Genomic DNA, 17,910 nt, shown 5'->3' with positions numbered 1-17,910 from the left:
CGAACTTTGGACAGCTGCCTCTTAATTTAGGGCCCATATCAAATGCTCCTTGCTCAGAGTGGCTCTCTTCTGGCCTTACTGCATTTTCCCAGGTTTTGCTTCTCAGAGCTGCTTATGGACACTATCCCAGGATTCAAAGGGTAGCTCCAGGTCTACCTAAGAGCTGGCAGTGGTGCCCTGGCTGGTAGGCCCCATGACAAGACAAGCAAAGTGACAACCCAGGAGAAGATCAGCCTGGCAGTAGAGGAAGGTGCACCCTAGGTAGGCGGACCAACCATCCTGGCTTGTCTGGGACTAAGGGTTTTCATGCAATGTGGGATTTTCAGATCTAACACTTGGAAAGTCCCAGGAAAACTGGGACATATTGGTTACTCTATGACCCCAGATGTCTTGAGAAGGTACAACAGTTGGTTTGAAATCTAACTGAATCATTTTTGTCCACTTGGACTTGGTGTTTTCAGCTTTGCCCAGGTCATAGAAGTAGGGTTCCCAAGAAGAACAAATACTATTTGGAATACCTTGTATGCTTTATGTAGGAGGGTTTGATAGGAAAACACCTTGCCATCAATACATACACACAACCTAAAAGCAAACGTGCTATAAAACCTGAATGCTGAATATGGGTCTCTGGTCCCCAGCCCTTTGTACAGTATCTGTCATATGAGCTTGATAAATATTTGATACATTATTGAACCAAGTTTAACTGAGAACCTTATTGGATCATATTAAAATCTCAGGGCCAGAACATCTGGAGAAACCGGGCTGTTCTAGCAATTCTTCAGGGAGGAAATAGAAAGACTTCATAATCTAAATGTAGCTGGTTACCATTACCTCTGGGGAACAAATCCAACTTTCAATTGAGAGGATGGTCTGCCACCTGGTGGTAACTCTTAGCATTGCTCCCCGGTAAACCGCAATTAATTCCTGGGTTGAGTGAATTTATAGGGCGTAGAATCACAAAAGGTAGGGTTGGGAGAATCCCTATGCTATGACTGTATTTGTCACCAATAAAATAGAGAAACCTGATGATTTTTTATTTATTTGTGAATTATTTTATATCAGAAATCTCACAATCATGTAAAGAAAAAACATTAAAATGAGTAATACATGAACTAGACATTCTTCAGAGATTATTTCTACAGAGGCTTACTTCAAATTTACTCAGTTGAATTTTGCTTTTTAACACACCTTTTAAAAAATCTAAATTAAAATTGGGTGACAATACCGTTAAAAAACAAAATTTAATTTTTGAAGGTCTAATTGGCTTCATCAAGCTATTCATGAATCAGGAAGCATCCTCTCTATCACCTAGAGAGATGATCCCAGGAATTGTCCAAAAAGGGAGATTTTTATAGATAGATGAGAGGGGCAAAAGTTATTAGCAGAAGCAAAGAAAGGATTGGTTCCGGCCAGGTCATCCTCCCTTAGGAGGAAGAGCAGGGGAATTCTATCATGCAGGTGACATCATCTTCTTTTAGAGGGGTGGAAAGGGCTCACGTGATAGGTTATTTCTTTGGTGCTGGCCAGAAAGTTCCTCACTGACTGTTAAGACTGCATTTCTGGGGGCGGTTGAAACTGCAATAAGGTGAGGTATTATTAAGCCCTGGTTTGGTGTCGGCCCAGGAGAAGTGACTCCATCTGGGGCCTGCTGGTTTTCTTTTTAACAATTGTATATTTAACATTTAAATCTATGAATCATATTGAATTAATTTTTGTATAAACTGTGAAGTTTAGGTTGATGATTTTGTTTTTGCTTTTTTGTTGTTGTTGTTACTGTTTATGGTTATTTGTGGCAGGCTGAATAATAGCCTTCAAAGATGCCTGCATCCTAGAATCTGTGACTTGTGAATGTTACTTATAGAGCAAAAGGGATTTTGCAAATGTGCTTAAGTTAAAGTATTTGAGAAGGGGCAGTTACCCTGGAGTATCCACATGGGCCAGGTGTAATCACAGGGCATCCTAATGAAGGGGAACCAGGAGATCAGAGTGAATAGTGGGAAATGTGACCATGGAACCAAGATGTTGGAGTCATGAAGGAAGGTGCCATAAACCAAGAAATGCAGGCAGCCTCTACCAGTCCATGTTTAGTCCTGACAAAGATAGGACTAAAAATTGCTTCTTCTAACTCAACTCTTTATTCTTTCAATTACATAGAACTTCTGTATCATGTTATTTGTCAAATCAGATTTTCAGAAACTGCAAGCAATGGTACAATTTCTGGGTTGCACAGAAATTGTAGCATGCTGATCGTGTGCGTTCATCATCCATCCATCCCTTCATCCATCCAATAACCACTTACTGAGTGCCTACCTTGAGCCAGCATAAAGCCCTGAGGATGCAGGCATGAAAAAACCTTTGCATCAAGGAGCTGCCCTCTAGTGGGCAAAATCAACATAGGTCGATGCTGTGTTATCAGTGTAGTACTGTGGTAAGTGTACTCAGTGCAGCCTGAGCTGGGTGGTAGAGGTAAGTAGGAGTTGCCGGAGAAGATGAAGCCTGGGGGGATGGAGGGTTTGTAGAGAGGACTTCAAGGCTGAGGCACCAGCACTTGCAAAGGTGTAAAGATGTGACAGAACACAGTGCACGAGGGACACTTTGTTGGCTGGCTGTGATTGGTATTTGGGCAGTGAGGGTGCTAGTGAGGGAGGGAGATGCTGAAGGAAATGGCAAGGGTCAGTTCTTGAAAAGCCCCCGCATGCCTTGTTAAAAAGTTTGGAATTTATCGTAAAAACAACAGAGCACTACTGTAAGATGTATAAACAGGGGTAACATGATCAGATTTTTTTTAAATTGCTCTAATGGCTGTGGAAGGGAGTTGAAACTGAGGAAAGGGAGAGAAGTTATGAAAGCATTGTTAGTGATCTAGAACTGATAAATGCCTAAACTGGGAGGGACTGCTGGACATAAAGAAAGGGGGTGGGTGTGAGTTATAAAAGAGGTCGAATGTATAGGGAGACAGTGACTAGATATGGTGAAAAAGAGGACTGTTTCTAAAACCCTAGCTTAGAATTTGTTCATTCATTCACTGCAAAGGTTCCTGCTTTTGGTTGATTAAATCTATCATCTGCAGGGAAATATAGACATTTCCAGCAATCTGGTGTTGGTTCTGATGGCATTGAACTAGAATAGCATTGTCAATCAACTTTCCTTTGCTTTGTATAAAATACCCTGGATGAAAGTTGCCTACAAAAAAATATATTAGTTCCAGCTATTTTTTTCCCTTTGCCACAATGCTCATTCACAGACCATGTCTCTGACATTAGCAGATGGTGACTGTACACAGCAGAGGCCAACCCATCTTAATATTTTATTGATTGTTTAATGTATTTATAACTTCATCTGTTTCCAAGAAGAATTTGGAACAGCCTACTTTGAAAACACAAATATAATAAGGCTGAACACAATGATACAAAGCAAACAAATTTATAGTCTTGGTACTCCCATGCACAAGTTGCCATGTGCTACAGTCAACTTCCCAGCATCCATTTCTTTCTTCCATCCAGTAACAGTACCCTAATCTTCACCCCACCCTTCTTCTCCTTAGTGTAAAGGAGTGGCTAAGGTAACTCTAACTCCTAAAGTATGTGAGGCTCAAACTAAAATCCACATCTACCCGTGTCCCTCTTGGTTCTGAGTGGGCATATTCCCTAAATTGAATGAATTAAAGTAAAACTAAGGGCTTTTGCTCAGAGGGTTGGAGACACATACCTGAAGCTGCTGATCATCACCTTGGGACCATAAACAGAAAGTCCATCTGAGGCTGGAGCCAACATAGAGGAGGCAGAGGCGAGACATGGAGAGTAATCACATCCTAGAAATCTAAATCCTTTGAAAGCTGAGCTGTGGACTACGTGGTGTTGGGAACCAATCAATTCCTTTGTGGCCAGGTTCTCCTTGCCACCCTCCACCCCCTTAACCCGGTTTGAGTTGGGATTTCTGGTCACCCAGAAGCGAACATTTCCTAAGTTGAAGACCTCCCTGGGAGGGGCTTATTGTCCTGGGAAAGTTAAAGCCAGGAAGAACCAACATGGAGTCCAGGGGAAAAGAGATCTGAAATCAGCCCTCGACCCCTGCTTGTTCTGTGCAAAAGGTATCCTTTTCAAAGAGCACATTCATCTGTTACTTCATTAGGTTGGGGTGAGAGGTGTGGGAGGCCAAGTCCTTGGGGGTAATAAGGAAAGGTGTGTTTGCCTTAGGGAAGGAAAGATGCATAGAAGCAGCTTTGGATTTCTCCACAAAATGATGTTGACCCATTCCCTAGAGCCCTCTGCCATAAATATGACTCAGTGCCAATAATGAGAGGTCTTGGAAAGATGCTGGGTGTTTGTAAATTACTGGAGTGAGGCAGCCTCTTAAAGGAACTTCAACCAGACTTGCAAGGCTTTTCTTCCCCCACCTCCACTGTCTGTTTTTTAATATGTAATGAGCTTCCCTAAACACAGTCTCTGTTCAGGGAACTCTGCCTTCTCTGGTCCTACATTACAGAGGGCCCAAAATTGTGTATTTCAAACTGCTGTTGTCCACTACTAGGGGGTGTGAAATGAATTCCTCCTTTTCTACCCACATGGATCTGAAGCCTCTTTCAGCTCCATCCAGAGAAATGAAACCAATGGAACGGACAACCTTGGCCAAAGAGAAAAGGTGAGCTCCTGAGGCTGCTGTGCGGAGTAGGGAACAACCAGCAGGGGTGATGGTAGTGGGTGGCAGGGAGTTCTTTGGTGACAGAACGGGACTGGAAAAGCCGATCACCCAGGAGTGCTGAGTGTGGACACAGCAGGTGAACCAACCTGCCCAGGGTGGGGAAGCCACCCATGAATCCCCACTGAGGATTCTCTAAGGCAGGGTTTCCCCATCTCAGCATTACTGACACTTTGGGTGAGCAAATTCTTTGTGTGTGTGTGACTGGCTGTACAAAAAAAGATGTTTAGAAGCATCCTTGGTCTTGCCTCACTAGATGCCGGTAGCACCCCCAAGTCATGACCATTAAAAATGTCTCCCAGCATTGCCACATATTGCCTGAGGGCAAAATCACACTCCAAGTTGACAACCACTAAAGATTTCAAAGGCAGTTTGATCCTTAAGCAAGGAGTGGTTTCACACAGCAGTAAAGAATTGTTCTTGACACATTTTTTTCAGAATCATGTGGTCTTGGTCAACCAGGAAGACTTAGTTTTGGTAGATGGACTGTGCTATGCTCCCTTTCAGTGTTAAATCTATGGCAAGGTAGTAACACTGATATATTTACCCATGGCTCATTTTGATCACTAGACCATCAGGAATAATGAAGTCTCATCCTCTTCCAAGGACTTAACTATCAGAATTATAAATAGACAATAAACCTGCCACCATAGAAAGGGGATGTGGTGACATAGGCCACAAGTTCAGACTCCCAAGGGCCACCCTAAGGGTGTGAGAGCTGGATGTTGAAGGGATACAGGCTAAGGGGTTGTTAGCTTGAGTACCTATTTATAAATTAGTCTGGCTGCTGACTCAGATTCAGGTAGTCCAAACTCTAGCCTGAGGTGTGGTTGAGCCAGCACTGCTCCAGTTTCTGACAGGACCCTCAAATCCAATGTAGCACCTGCTTTGTGGTCTGTACGGTCTTTCCTGGGAGGCCCCTTTCAAATGAACACGCTGAAGAAAAAGGGAGAGAGCAGGGAAGTGGGGAAAGTAGGGAAGTATTTTCTTGCCTCACTGAAGCCCAGGCTGGCACACAATGGTGCCTAGGTATCTCCCTGGGGAGCCTCTATCTCGGGTTGAGGGACATGCCATGGAGCCCCATTGCCTTTATATCCTCAGGCTGGACCACACTGGGGCCACCAAGGGGATGTAGTGCCTAAGGCCCTCTCTCTCACCTCCAGTGATAATACTGGATGGTGGGCTCTGCCCCTGTGATCCCTCATTCTGGCCCTGAAAACTCTTTCCCAGGGATATTAAGTTCCATGAAAGAGGGAAAATGAGCCCCGTGTGGTTCTTTCCTGAAAGTGAGTAATGTAGAAAGAAAATCAGAATTTTTAGCAGGTTATTATGATTATAAAGTAGGTTGATCTGACCTTTGTGAGATCCCAAAAGTGGTCCAGCACCCCAAAACTGTACTTCCTTCATTTAGTCTTCCCTTATTATAGTTTTTTTCCTTCTTTTTTCCCCTTATTAACCATTTGCCTTAAGGTTCATTGCTACTACTTGTGACTCTGAAGAGAAAAAGCATTATGTGTGTAGTTTATACAAAGTTGAGGGCTATATTGATGGGGGGAGGCAATTAATAAAACTCCATTGAGGTGATTCTATGTCAAACTTTGGTCTCAGAATCACTGAGGATTTGCATCCCAGCTTCACTATGAGCAGTGTGACCTTGAGTAAGGCAGGAATTCTGTGCCTTGTCTGTACAATGGAGATAATAGTACCCTCTTCTTGGCATTAAGATGAAATGTGACTATGCCTGCAAAGCACTTAGCATGATATGTGCCATTATTATCAATTGATATGCAAATGAAGAGTGTCATAAGAACACAATGCTTACACATTCCAAGTGAGACAGGGAAGTGACAGGGGGCAGCCCCTGTCCACTTAAGAGTAGGATACAGGCCCATGGAAAAGGACAAAACCTTGCTGAGGCTTCAGGAATGTAAAGGAAAATAGGATGCTTGTGGTTGAAACAATGTATAGGGAAATTCCACCCAAAACCCAGTGATATGAAACAGTTTGCTGACCATAGTCAGGCAGACATATGAGTTTAAAATAAAAGTGACCTTTTAATGTGATAGTGAAAACAGAGCTAGCACTCTGGAGTAAATCTATACACAACAGATAGCTCATCTCCCTCACTGATGCAACAGGCACAAACCCTTAGCCCTGGGCCCATAAGCAGCAACCTTGCTCCTCCTGACGTGTGCTGTGACTTCTGTACTTTCTTTTCTCTGAATTAAAACCTTTTCTCCTGCTTGCCTACCTTGAGCATTTGCTAAGTTCATTCTTCGACTCCACGAACAAGAAGCTTGGTATCACAGGGATAAGCAGTCTTCAGGCTCAAGAGCCACCAACTGGATTTCAAAATGCCCATGAGAGTCACTGAATGTCATTGGCAGAACTAAGGAGAAGAGGTAAGTGGAGCAGGAATGAGAAATGATCACAGATGGAGAAAAAAAGAGACAAGAAGGGAAGGGATAGTCACAGACAGATAGAATTTTGTAGAACACCACTGACTCCCAAAATATTGAGCCAGATGCTGTGCATTCTATAAGGAATAGACTGTCTCTGCTATCAAGGGACTTGTAGTGTTTTTTGAGTGAGACATTCAAGTGGAAAGAGCAAGATGGACTAGAGAGGACACAGGTGACTGGGAGCACACAGCAGCTAACCCAGCCAGGTGTGCATTCAGAGTAACAAGTAAGGGAGTGGAGTCCTGAACATCTAAGAGTTAGGGTACAGTGTGGGCAAAGACAAGGAGGTAAGATGTGTACAGCAGAGATGGAAATTCAGTATGGCTGCAGTTGGAGAGTGGGATAGAGGTGTGAAATCTGTTACTCAGTCATGCTGGAAGTAGTTGTTGTAGACCGTCTACATGTTAGATCCATGGAGGATGCTGTATGGAGAAAAACAAAGTCCTTTTCCCGGAAATTTTTCTAGAGAGGATAGATGACAAACAAGTACAAAACTAAGCAAACAAATAAATGATCAAGGGAAGTTCTATGTTGGAAGTAAACATAGAGTTTTTTGTAACTGTGTTGGAAGTAAACACTGGGGTAAAGTGATAGAGGATGGGTGGTTGGAAACCCAATTTAGAGTGGTCAGGAAGACTGAGGTGGCATTTCAACTGAGTAAAGGATAAAATGGAACTGGCAATGAGAACGGGGCAGATGGACAGGCAGAGCATGTAAGGTGGTGGGGAAGGCCCAGTTGGAAGGTAAAGCAGAGACTGGCTATTAACATTTGCTCCATCAGCCTTTGGGAAGTGAGTGCCAAGGGGCCTGGAGTTGGAGGAAGGATTGTCACAAAGGAGTTACAGCAAAGGTCACAAGTTTGCCTAAGTCAACAGCAGCGTGGGTCCCAGATATTTTGTCCTGTATATCTTAGCCAGAACATGGTGCTAATTTCCAAATTCTGCCTAAAACCTAGGACTCAGTATCACCTCAACTGACTTTTCCTACTGTAGACTCAGGTGGAGGTCCAGGGGCTGAAAACCTCAGGGACACAGCAAAGAGAATCCATGTGATAAGAGTGATAAAAGTGGCCCATACTGGTGCCTTGCACACGGAAGAGGAAGAAGGCTCAGAGTTTGAAGATGAGTTTGTGGGCAGTTTGAAAGGATTTCACCAAGATGAGTGAGAAGCACAAGAATTAAATGTTTTTAAAGACCCTTCAAGTAATAGGTGTGGCTAGGGTCAGGAAGACATTTTACAGGTAGAAGAGAAAGCTGTTAAGGTCAGTGCAGTCCTTGTTACATTGAGGAAAAATTTTCCTCTGCCCTTCACAGGTTTTTCCAGCTGGTCTAAGAATTAAATTTACATGGGACAGATTAATAGAAAACCATACTTAATTTCATGTATGGAAACAGCCCACATACATGAGTTCAAAGAAAGAAAAGAAAAATGAGGCATATATGCCGTCAAATGATTTAAGAAATAAGGTTAAGAGCCTGGCTTGTCAAAGGGGTTGAGGGCAATTCCCAGGGCAGTAAAAGCAGATGTTTGGTAATCATTTGCTTGCCCTGTCATACAGATGAGTCACTCCGATAACATTTATCCGTGGTAATAACTGACATTCTGGGAAAGAGAACCAATTTAGATTTTTCTATGTAATTAAGGGAGGGACAGAAATTTCTCCACGGCCCACTGGAGCTCAATTGCTTTCAGCTTGAAAGAGTCCACTTGCCAAAGTGGCACATTTGGGGAGTCCTGTTCTGAACCTCTTCATTAAGTCAACAAGGATTGCAGGGTCTCTGCAGGGCACATTCGTACCTGTGGGATGAGGCTCCATCCCCACAAAGCACGCCATACAAAACCGCAAAGTGCAAGGCACCTAAGGCTGGGGATTCTAAACCTGTAGAATGGGACTTCGGGGTTCTAATGATGGTCTTCAGCAGGCGCCAGGCTGCGCATGCGCTTCCTTGGGAAATGAGTCTGGAGAAGTCACTCCCCAAAGGGCCGAGGCGTCTCCAGTAACAGTGACTGCCCTAAGGCCTCTTCCAAGGCCACGTTCTTACTGCTGGGAAAAACAACAGGGTCAGGTCTAACACTCCTTTCTCTCATGCGTGAGCAGACAGAAGGAAAAAAAAAAATCCCTGGGAACTACCCAAGCTTCACATAAACACAGCTCCCTTCAACAGGTGACCGCCGCGGCTGGCCCTAATTGTCCGTCGCCCGGAAGCTCGTCGCCGATTATTTGTGCAGGCAGTCACGGAACATTGTGGGGTTGGTAGTCCAGGCTGGAGCGCGTCTTCGGGCTGTGGAGGCCACAAAACTACATTTCCCAGTAAGTCCCGCGCCGAAGCGGGCTCGGGCTGTGTGCGAAATCCACCAGACTTCCGGACGAGCCAGGGGCGGGACCGTGGCGGAGGCTGGAGCTAGGCGTAGGCATGCAGCGCCCCGGGCCCTTCAGCACCCTCTACGGGCGGGTCCTGGCCCCGCTGCCCGGGCGGGCCGGGGGCGCGGCCTCTGGCGGAGGCGGGAGCTGTTGGGGCCTCCCGGGTTCCCACGTGCAACCTCCCGGGCGCCCGCAGTCCGGAACCCTCGGCCGCACTACTGCCAGCGGCGGGGACGCCAATTGCGTCTGCCCATTCCCCTCCACGATGTCCAAGGCCGAGGAGGCCAAGAAACTGGCGGGCCGTGCGGCCGTGGAGAACCACGTGAAGGTAAGCAGCTTGGCTGGGAGCTCGTGTGCTCGGCGTGATGGTCCCGCGTAGCGTGCTCTGGGCACTGCTTGGTACGCCTAGTTGCTTGCGGGCTGGGACGGCGTGAGAGCGGAAAGGGTGCCCACTTTATCCAGGTTTAGACTGTTCTTCCCTACTCCTTAAAGGCCTTTTAAATGTGGGATCTGTTGGGGCGAGTACCCTAACAGTTAAGCTTTCCAAAGACTCCTTGTCCGGCCGGATAACAGTTTGCAAAGTGGAGTCGTTTGGTATCTGGTGTTTGGAGTGGGGCTGGAATGGACTTATCTTGTGGCTTCCTTATCAACAAAACAGTGAAACAGTGAATTCTGGGGCTGCCGACAGTACTCCACTTATCTTCAGTGTCCTGGGAAGCGGGTGGAGAGCTGTTTTGAAAATTGCTTTGAAACTTCACTCCAGCGAGTTTCTTAATTTGGCGGGCGCCCGCTCCTGAATGTACTCTCTAGAGAAGGCGAGATAGCCAAGGGGGAAGACAAGGGCTTTAAACCTCTTCCTTTTGACTGGGCTGTGTGGATTCTTGAAGTCTGGAGGATGCTGTCTTTAAACAGCGCAGGGATGTTTAGCAATTACTTGGTGAGGTCGTGGCCCCATTTATTAAGGGATGGGTGTGGTGCTGTTAGTGGAGTCTCTTAACCTGAATGGATTTGCTGTCATCAATCAAGTTAATTATCTTAATTATAGTACTTGCGCCCGAGCCACGTGGAGTATCTGCCCTTCGGTGGAGTTTGTTTGGCTTGGTTGGCTTTTTGTCTCTTTTCTGTTTCTTAGAAAGTGGAATCAGATTCCCGTTTCTCCTTCCACCACAGTTCTTTACATTTGTTAATGCTTTAGTGTACAAAGTTAATTTGCACAGAGAAATCTAGCAGCCTGGCTAAGTGGGAGGGGCCGCTGTGGAGGAATGGCAGAGGACCCTGCAGAAGCCGAACCAGTGACTCCTGTTCCAGTGCCCTTCCAGCAGTTCCACGGCTGCTGTGGTCTGGCATAGCTTGTTCCACGTCTGGTTGGCAATGGAGTTTTCTGTGGGAGTTCACAGACATAATGTGAAATGTGTAGTCTGTGTCTGCCTTTGGGATTCACTGCCTCAGCTGCAAAATTGGAACAGTAAGCTGAAACTTCAAAACGCCTAAATAAAGTGAATAATAGAGGAGTAAATGAAATCTGTACAATTAGAAAAACTGCATTTCTTAATTTTCCATCACAATAACATATGATGGCACCTGTTTCCCAAACCTTTGATTGATAATTAAGTATTTGGTTAAAGATATGCAAGTCCCTACCTCAGGTTAGAGCTCCAGCCACATTTTTCCATGAAGTTACCAACCAGATGATCCTGGGGAGATCTCCTATTGGCCTTTTGGGGGTATCTCATCCCAATTGTGTGCACTTTCCCTACCACATTTCTTTCCTGAGATACCAACAACTACTTGAATTTTGTATTTTCTGCTCTTTAACAGAAAATTTAATTTTATTTGAATTACTTCATTCATTTGCCAGGTATTTGTTTAGTACCTAGTCTTTGTCAGGCAGGTGGTGGTTGGACACATTTAGAAGTCTGTCTGAAGGGAGGAGGAGAATCAGGTCCTGGATACTTTACAAACAGGATGACCTATGCAAAGCCACACATTTATGAGCATTGTCAGGGCTTGGCTGCCCTCTGCAGGGGGCATTCTTTGCTCCATCTAAGGCCATGTTTTCCTTGAGCACTTTGTGTCTTGAAATTGTTACTTGGGTAAGTTTATAGAGGTAGGTTATGTGCCAAGCCCTGTTTGTTCCACCTTTGGAATGTCTTAGAGCTGACCTTCCCATTGACCTCCTGGCTTTCCCAGTTTAGGCTGTCCCCGTGGCCAGAGAATAGCAGTTGCCCTTATCTTGTCCCCTCTGCCAACTTCCCAAGTAATGCATTATTGTCTTCTGAAGCTCTCATCTGGTCTTGTCACAGTGGCCCTCAGGTGGCCTCATCCTAACCTCCGTGTAACACATCTGGGGTATCTGTTGTGATCCAGGTACTGAGCCAGGTGGAAGGGGTACGCAGAGAAAAGGCTCTTGTTCTTGTCGTTAAAGTCATGGTTCCTTCATGCTCCTCCCATTCCATTAACTAGAACATTTGAAAAGTCAGACTATTGGCATATGTGTTTATTTTACCATCACTGCCCTCAACCTAGAGTGTTCTTTCTTGTCCTCTCTCCATGCCTGTTAAAATATATGTCCTTCAGGGTTTGGTTCAAAGATTATTTCCTGCTTTCATTTGCATTTCAGCCTCCTTTGGAGGGTAGGGAGGCAGAGGAGATTTCTCCTATTTGATTCTGTAGCACTTTATACCTGTTAGGTGCCTAATGCTGGTGTCTTAGATTCTAGTCATATGTGTGTGTATCTCTTTATTCCCTTGAAGAGTAAGCTCCTAGAGGGTAGTTAACCTTATCTTCATTCCATTTTGGTCACTGTGGGGACTGCCTGGTAAGTGTTCATTGTGTGGAGTATGGACACAAGGAGGTTGTGGGGTTATCAGTGGTCCTTTGCTTAGAATCTCTGGGGTGTAGAGTTTTCAGTTCCCAACATGGCGACTGCTTCTACATGTGGGTGAATGGAGACGTGGAGAATTCTCAGCTGAATATCCTTTGAGTAGCCACCCTTGACTCAGATCTGCCTGATTCTGGGAGTGTAGTTGCCCAGGATTGGTTATCATGAAGGGCCATGTTTTCCTTAATTTCTGTGGCCCCATTTATTCTCTTTGGAGCCTGGACTTTGTTTTTGACTGGCTTAGCTTGAAGACGTTGGTGAGCTGTGGTTCCAGTTGGTCAGCAGAAGAAGCATTTCCAATAAGCCCACTTGGCAAGGTGAGTGAAGTTCCGCTGTTGCATGTATGACATGAGGTTTAGTATTGCCCATTAGAAGGGGCCTGCTTGTCCAGCAGAGCCTGCTTGGCAGCCTTCTGCTCTTGGGCCACCTCGGTTTGGCTTTGGCTAGGACACTGATGCCTGGGCCGGTCATTGGATTCCAGGGTTGCAAGACCACATGACTGAAGAACTTTGAGTCTGGCAGGCCCCTGTGATTCCTGACCTCTTCCAAAAGCCAAGGGAGGAACCTTGCACAGGGCTTGTCTGACTCACCTAAGTTCATCTGTGTGCCTCCTGCCTGCAGGAAGCCTGTGGGAGACAGGAGTGTATGGTAGAGTGTGCTAGTGAGGAATCTGGCTGCTGAACTACTATGTAGCTAGAGCTCTCAGTTCAGGTCAGGTGTGAGGGTCAGGTTGAGCCTGTCTACACACTAGGAAGTTAAGATGTTTTCTCAATACTTAAAGAGTCTTACATGTTCAGATAATCCGCTATTTTGAATGTTTTGTGTTGTGATGTTCCACTTACTTGTCTTGAAGTCCTCACCACGGAGGTTGCCAATAGCCGAGTGACTGTTGGATGCATTACCTTCTTGAGGGCCTCACTGAACGTGGAATTCGCCTAGAACAAGCTCTGTTCTGAGGGCCCTTGGTGTATTTGATGACTTGGGAATTAAGAGCTAGTAAACATGATTTCCATGAGCTGGTACACACAGAGGCTGAGGGGTGAAGCCCTCCACAGGCTTCATCTAGCAGCACTTTTAGTTGTGGGGACCTTAGCATTTGTTTTTTGTAGTTTCCTCTACCTGTTGGTCATTCTTTACTCTTTTCTAGTTTGAGATGTAATCTCATGTTGTAAAGGTCCGTATTATATGTGGGACATAGGGGCTGGCCTTGGGTATTCCTGTGGCCTTTGTCCTGTGGGGAATGAGGAGTGTTGGCACTGTTTGTCCTGAAGGGCCTCCAGAACTTTCCTTCCTCCTGCAAAGTATTAGAAAACAAAATTCAACTGAATACAGTTTGAAGGTTTTATTGGTTTTACTCAACAATTATTGAATCATGCAGTATCCAATCAAACAGATAGAAAGGAACTCTGAGAAGCTGTATGAAATGAAAAGCTTTTATAGGCAGAAGGGAGCAGGAACAAAAAAGTTACACTAGGCAGAAAAACAGATGGCGTATTACAAAGGTTACTTTCCTTTTAGGGGGTGGCAGGGGTCTTAGGCAGATTACCTAACTAGTGCTAGTCAGGCAATTCCTGATTGACTGGCTTAAGATTCCATTTCTGGGAGTGGGAGAGGTGAAACTGTAAGTCAAGACTTGGTTTGGTGACATGGGGCTTAGCATAATAAGCAACTGCAATTTAGTCTCTGTTGTCTTGTTTTTTAATACCCCCTACATCCTATCAGACAAAAAGTTGTGGCTTATTCACACAGAAATGGGCTGCAGATGAACATGGAAAGATTCCTGGCTGATCCCAGGGGGCCATCAGGAAAGGAAAGGCCCTGTGTAAAAACAACAGAGCCTGCGCACAACCTCAGGGCAAAAAGCAGAGGTTTCTGGCTTCAGTGACTTTTCAGACAAACTTAACATCTGCAAGGCAGAGGATTGACCAGAGGTGCCTTCAAGTTGACAGTATCACAGGGAACCTTGGGTATATCAAGCCCACCATTAGAGCTCCCCCAAAGTCAGCAGAAAAAGGGAGAGTCTGAAGTCATCTCCAAATAATAAATCAGGAGATGTCAAGGGATGTCCATTTTGCACAAGCCTGCCTCAATAAAGGAAGAGAGTGAAGGCTTAGTTGTGAAAATGAGAGTCTTCATCTGCAGTAGGAAGCACTTCCTGAGTACAAAGGACAAGAAAGAGGCGTCACACTCCTGAGCTTGCTAGCTCAAGAAAGGGGAAATCGCTGTAAGCAGACGGGCGGCAGAATCGGGGCCCAGCAGAGGTCAGTTAGACCACAAACAGCAAAACAAAGTCAGAACTACAGTCAGGAACCACAGCGGAGCTCAGTTCCTAAGCAACCTCTGGGAGCAGTCTCCCGCCCCGCTAAGGCAATGCAGCGGCAAACCAAAGCCACAGCTGTCATTTATTAGGCAACCTACCAAGATTTATAAATGTTAAGTCAGATCTCACAACAGCCCCTTGGGACATCAACACCAATTATCCCCATTTTAGAGATGAATTCAACACTGTAAAGAAAAACTGAAGGCTTAGAAATGAGCAAAGGAGATGATTGGCTATCCTTTCCTGATTGACTGGCTTAAGATTCCATTTCTGGGAGAGGTGAGTCTTGGTTTGGTGACATGGGAGGACTTAGCATAATTGACTCAATTTCCGGCCTGTTGTCTTGTTTTTAACAAGAGCATTTTCACTATGGGCTTCCTGTTGCCAAATGAGTTCCTTGTTTATCAGCTTCTGGAACACTTAAGAAATTTGACATAAATTGATGTTGCAGCACACTGAACTTCCTGAAATTGCTTGGAATGAGGTAGCCTTCAGGTATGTGATCATCCTAGGGCATGCCTTGACCTCCCACTGGGCCATTTTACAGCTCTGTGGAGAGAGACTTTTAACTTGTACAAAGCTGTTAATGCAAATAATTCTTGACCAGAGAAATGCAGATTAATTGTGTTTTGTGAGGTCCAACTGATAACCTAAAGATAGATCTTATAAATTCATTTTAACATTCCTTGACTACATATAAATTTATGGTTCTTAGGTATTTCCTGTGAACAGGTTGTAACATCTTTTCTAGTTCCCATATTAAAGAAGTTAAAATCTTTTGACATATGTTCATTTTATATCAGTATAAATATCATGATTTAGCCTTTTACAAAAAACCATCCTTTCACAATCTCAGTTACCCCCCTACACAGCCTCACTCTGAATAAGCAACTTCAGGAAGTTCAGTGTGCTACAACATCAATTCATGTCAAATTTCTTAGAGTTCCAGAAGCTGATAAACAATGAACTCATTTGGCAACGGGAAGCCCATAGTGAAACTGCTCTTATGTGAAAAACAAGACAACAGGCCCCAAATGGAGTCAGTTGTGCTAAGTACTCCCATGTCACCAAACCAAGACTCACATCTCCCAGAAATGGAATCTTAAACCAGTCAATCAGGAATTGCCCAATTCACACTAGTGAGATAATCTACCTGAGAGACCCTGCCACCTCCTAAAGGGAAGTAACCTGGCAATAACCAGTCGCTTTTTTGTCTAGCATGACTTCCTTGTTCTGGTTCCCTTCTGCCATGAAAGCCTTTCCTTTTGTATAGTTCCTCAGAGCTCCTTTCTGTAGGTACACTGGATGTTTCCTGATTTGAATTCAGTTTTGCTCAAATAAACTCTTAGAATTTTTAATATGCCTCAGTTTATCTTTTGTTATTTTTTTAATATTTTATTTTGGTATCATTAATCTACAATTGCATGAGGAACATTATGTTTACTAGACTCCCACCTTCACCAAGTCCCCTGCCACATACCCCATTAGTCACTGTCCATCAGTGTAGTGAGATGCTATAAAATCACTACTTGTCTTCTCTGTGTTACACAGCCCTCCCCATGCCCCCCCACCACATAAGGCCCCCTTTCTTCTTCCCCCTGCTTCTCCCTCCCCACCCATCCTCCCCAGTCCCTTTCCCTTTGATAACTGTTAGTCCTTTCTTGGGTTCTGTGATTGTGCTGCTGTTTTGTTCCTTCAGTTTTCCTTTGTTCTTATACTCCACAGATGAGTGAAATCATTTGGTACTTGTCTTTCTCTGCCTGGCTTATTTCACTGAGCATAATACCCTCTAGCTCCATCCATGTTGTTGCAAATGGTAGGATTTGTTTTCTTCTTATAGCTGAATAATATTCCATTGTGTATATGTACCACATCTTCTTTATCCATTCGTCTACTGATGGACACTTAGGTTGCTTCCATTTCTTGGCTATTGTAAATGTGCTGTGATAAACATAGGGGTGCATCTATCTTTTTCAAATTGGGTTGCTGCATTCTTAGGGTAAATTCCTAGAAGTGGGATTCCTGGGTCAAATGGTATTTATATTTTGAGCTTTTTGAGGAACCTCCATGCTGCTTTCCGCAATGGTTGAACTAATTTACATTCCCACCAGCAGTGTAGGAGGGTTCCCCTTTCTCCACAACCTCGCCAACATTTGTTGTTGTTTGTCTTTTGGATGGTGGTGATCCTAACTGGTGTGAGGTGATATCTCATTGTGGTTTAAATTTGCATTTCTTTGATGACTAGCAATGTGGAGCATCTTTTCATGTGTCTGTTGGCTGTCTGAATTTCTTCTTTGGAGAACTGTCTGTTCAGCTCCTCTGCCTATTTTTTAATTGGATTGTTTGCTTTTTGTTTGTTGAGGTACATGAGCTCTTTATATATTTTGGATGTCAACCCTTTATCGGATCTGTCATTTATGAATATATTCTCCCATACTGTAGGGTACCTTTTGGTTTTATTGATGGTGTCCTTTGCTATACAGAAGCTTTTCAGCTTAATATAGTCCCACTTGTTCATTTTTGCTTTTGTTTCCCTTGCATGTGTTCATGAAGAAGTTGCTCATGTTTATGTCCAAGAGATTTTTGCCTATGTTTTTTTCTAAGAATTTTATGGTTTCATGGCTCACATTTAGGTATTTGATCCATTTCGAATTTACTTTTGTTTATGGGGTTAGACAGTGATCCAGTTTTGTTCTCTTACATGTAGCTGTCGAGTTTTGCCAACACTGGCTGTTGAAGAGGCTGTCATTTCCCCATTGTATGTCCATGGCTCCTTTATCATATATTAATTGACCATATATGAATGGGTTAATGTCTGGAGTCTCTATTCTGTTCCACTGGTCTGTGGCTCTGTTCTTGTGCCGGTACCAAATTGTCTTGATTACTGTGGCTTTGTAGTGGAGCTTGAAGTTGCGGAGTGAGATCCCCCTCCACTTTATTCTTCCTTCTCAGGATTGCTTTGGCTACTCGGGATCTTTGGTGGTTCCATATGAATTTTTGAATTATTTGTTCCAGTTCATTGAAGAATGCTGTTGGTAATTTGATAGGGATTGCATTGAATCTGTATATTGCTTTGGGCAGGATGGCCATTTTGACGATATTTTTAATTCTTCCTAGCCAAGAGCCTGGGATGAGTTTCTATTTGTTAGTGTCCTCTTTAATTTCTCTTAAGAATGTCTTGTAGTTT

At 44.3% G+C, this 17,910-nt stretch overlaps 1 protein-coding gene across 1 annotated transcript in view; it reads left to right on the top strand.

The window, feature by feature from the left end:
• The first annotated feature begins 9,574 nt into the window (after nucleotides 1-9,574).
• The window catches only part of RPIA (ribose 5-phosphate isomerase A), a 30,167-nt gene continuing 21,831 nt past the window's right edge, over nucleotides 9,575-17,910 (top strand). The window contains exon 1 of the mRNA XM_017681282.3: nucleotides 9,575-9,850. Coding sequence (XP_017536771.1) covers nucleotides 9,575-9,850 — 276 coding nt within the window. The remainder of the gene's footprint in view (nucleotides 9,851-17,910) is intronic.

Source organism: Manis javanica, chromosome 1 (genome assembly GCF_040802235.1).
Source record: "Manis javanica isolate MJ-LG chromosome 1, MJ_LKY, whole genome shotgun sequence".
Classification (NCBI taxonomy): domain Eukaryota; kingdom Metazoa; phylum Chordata; class Mammalia; order Pholidota; family Manidae; genus Manis; species Manis javanica.
Note: the sequence above shows the minus strand (reverse complement) of the source record. Positions and strands in the feature narration are given on the sequence as shown.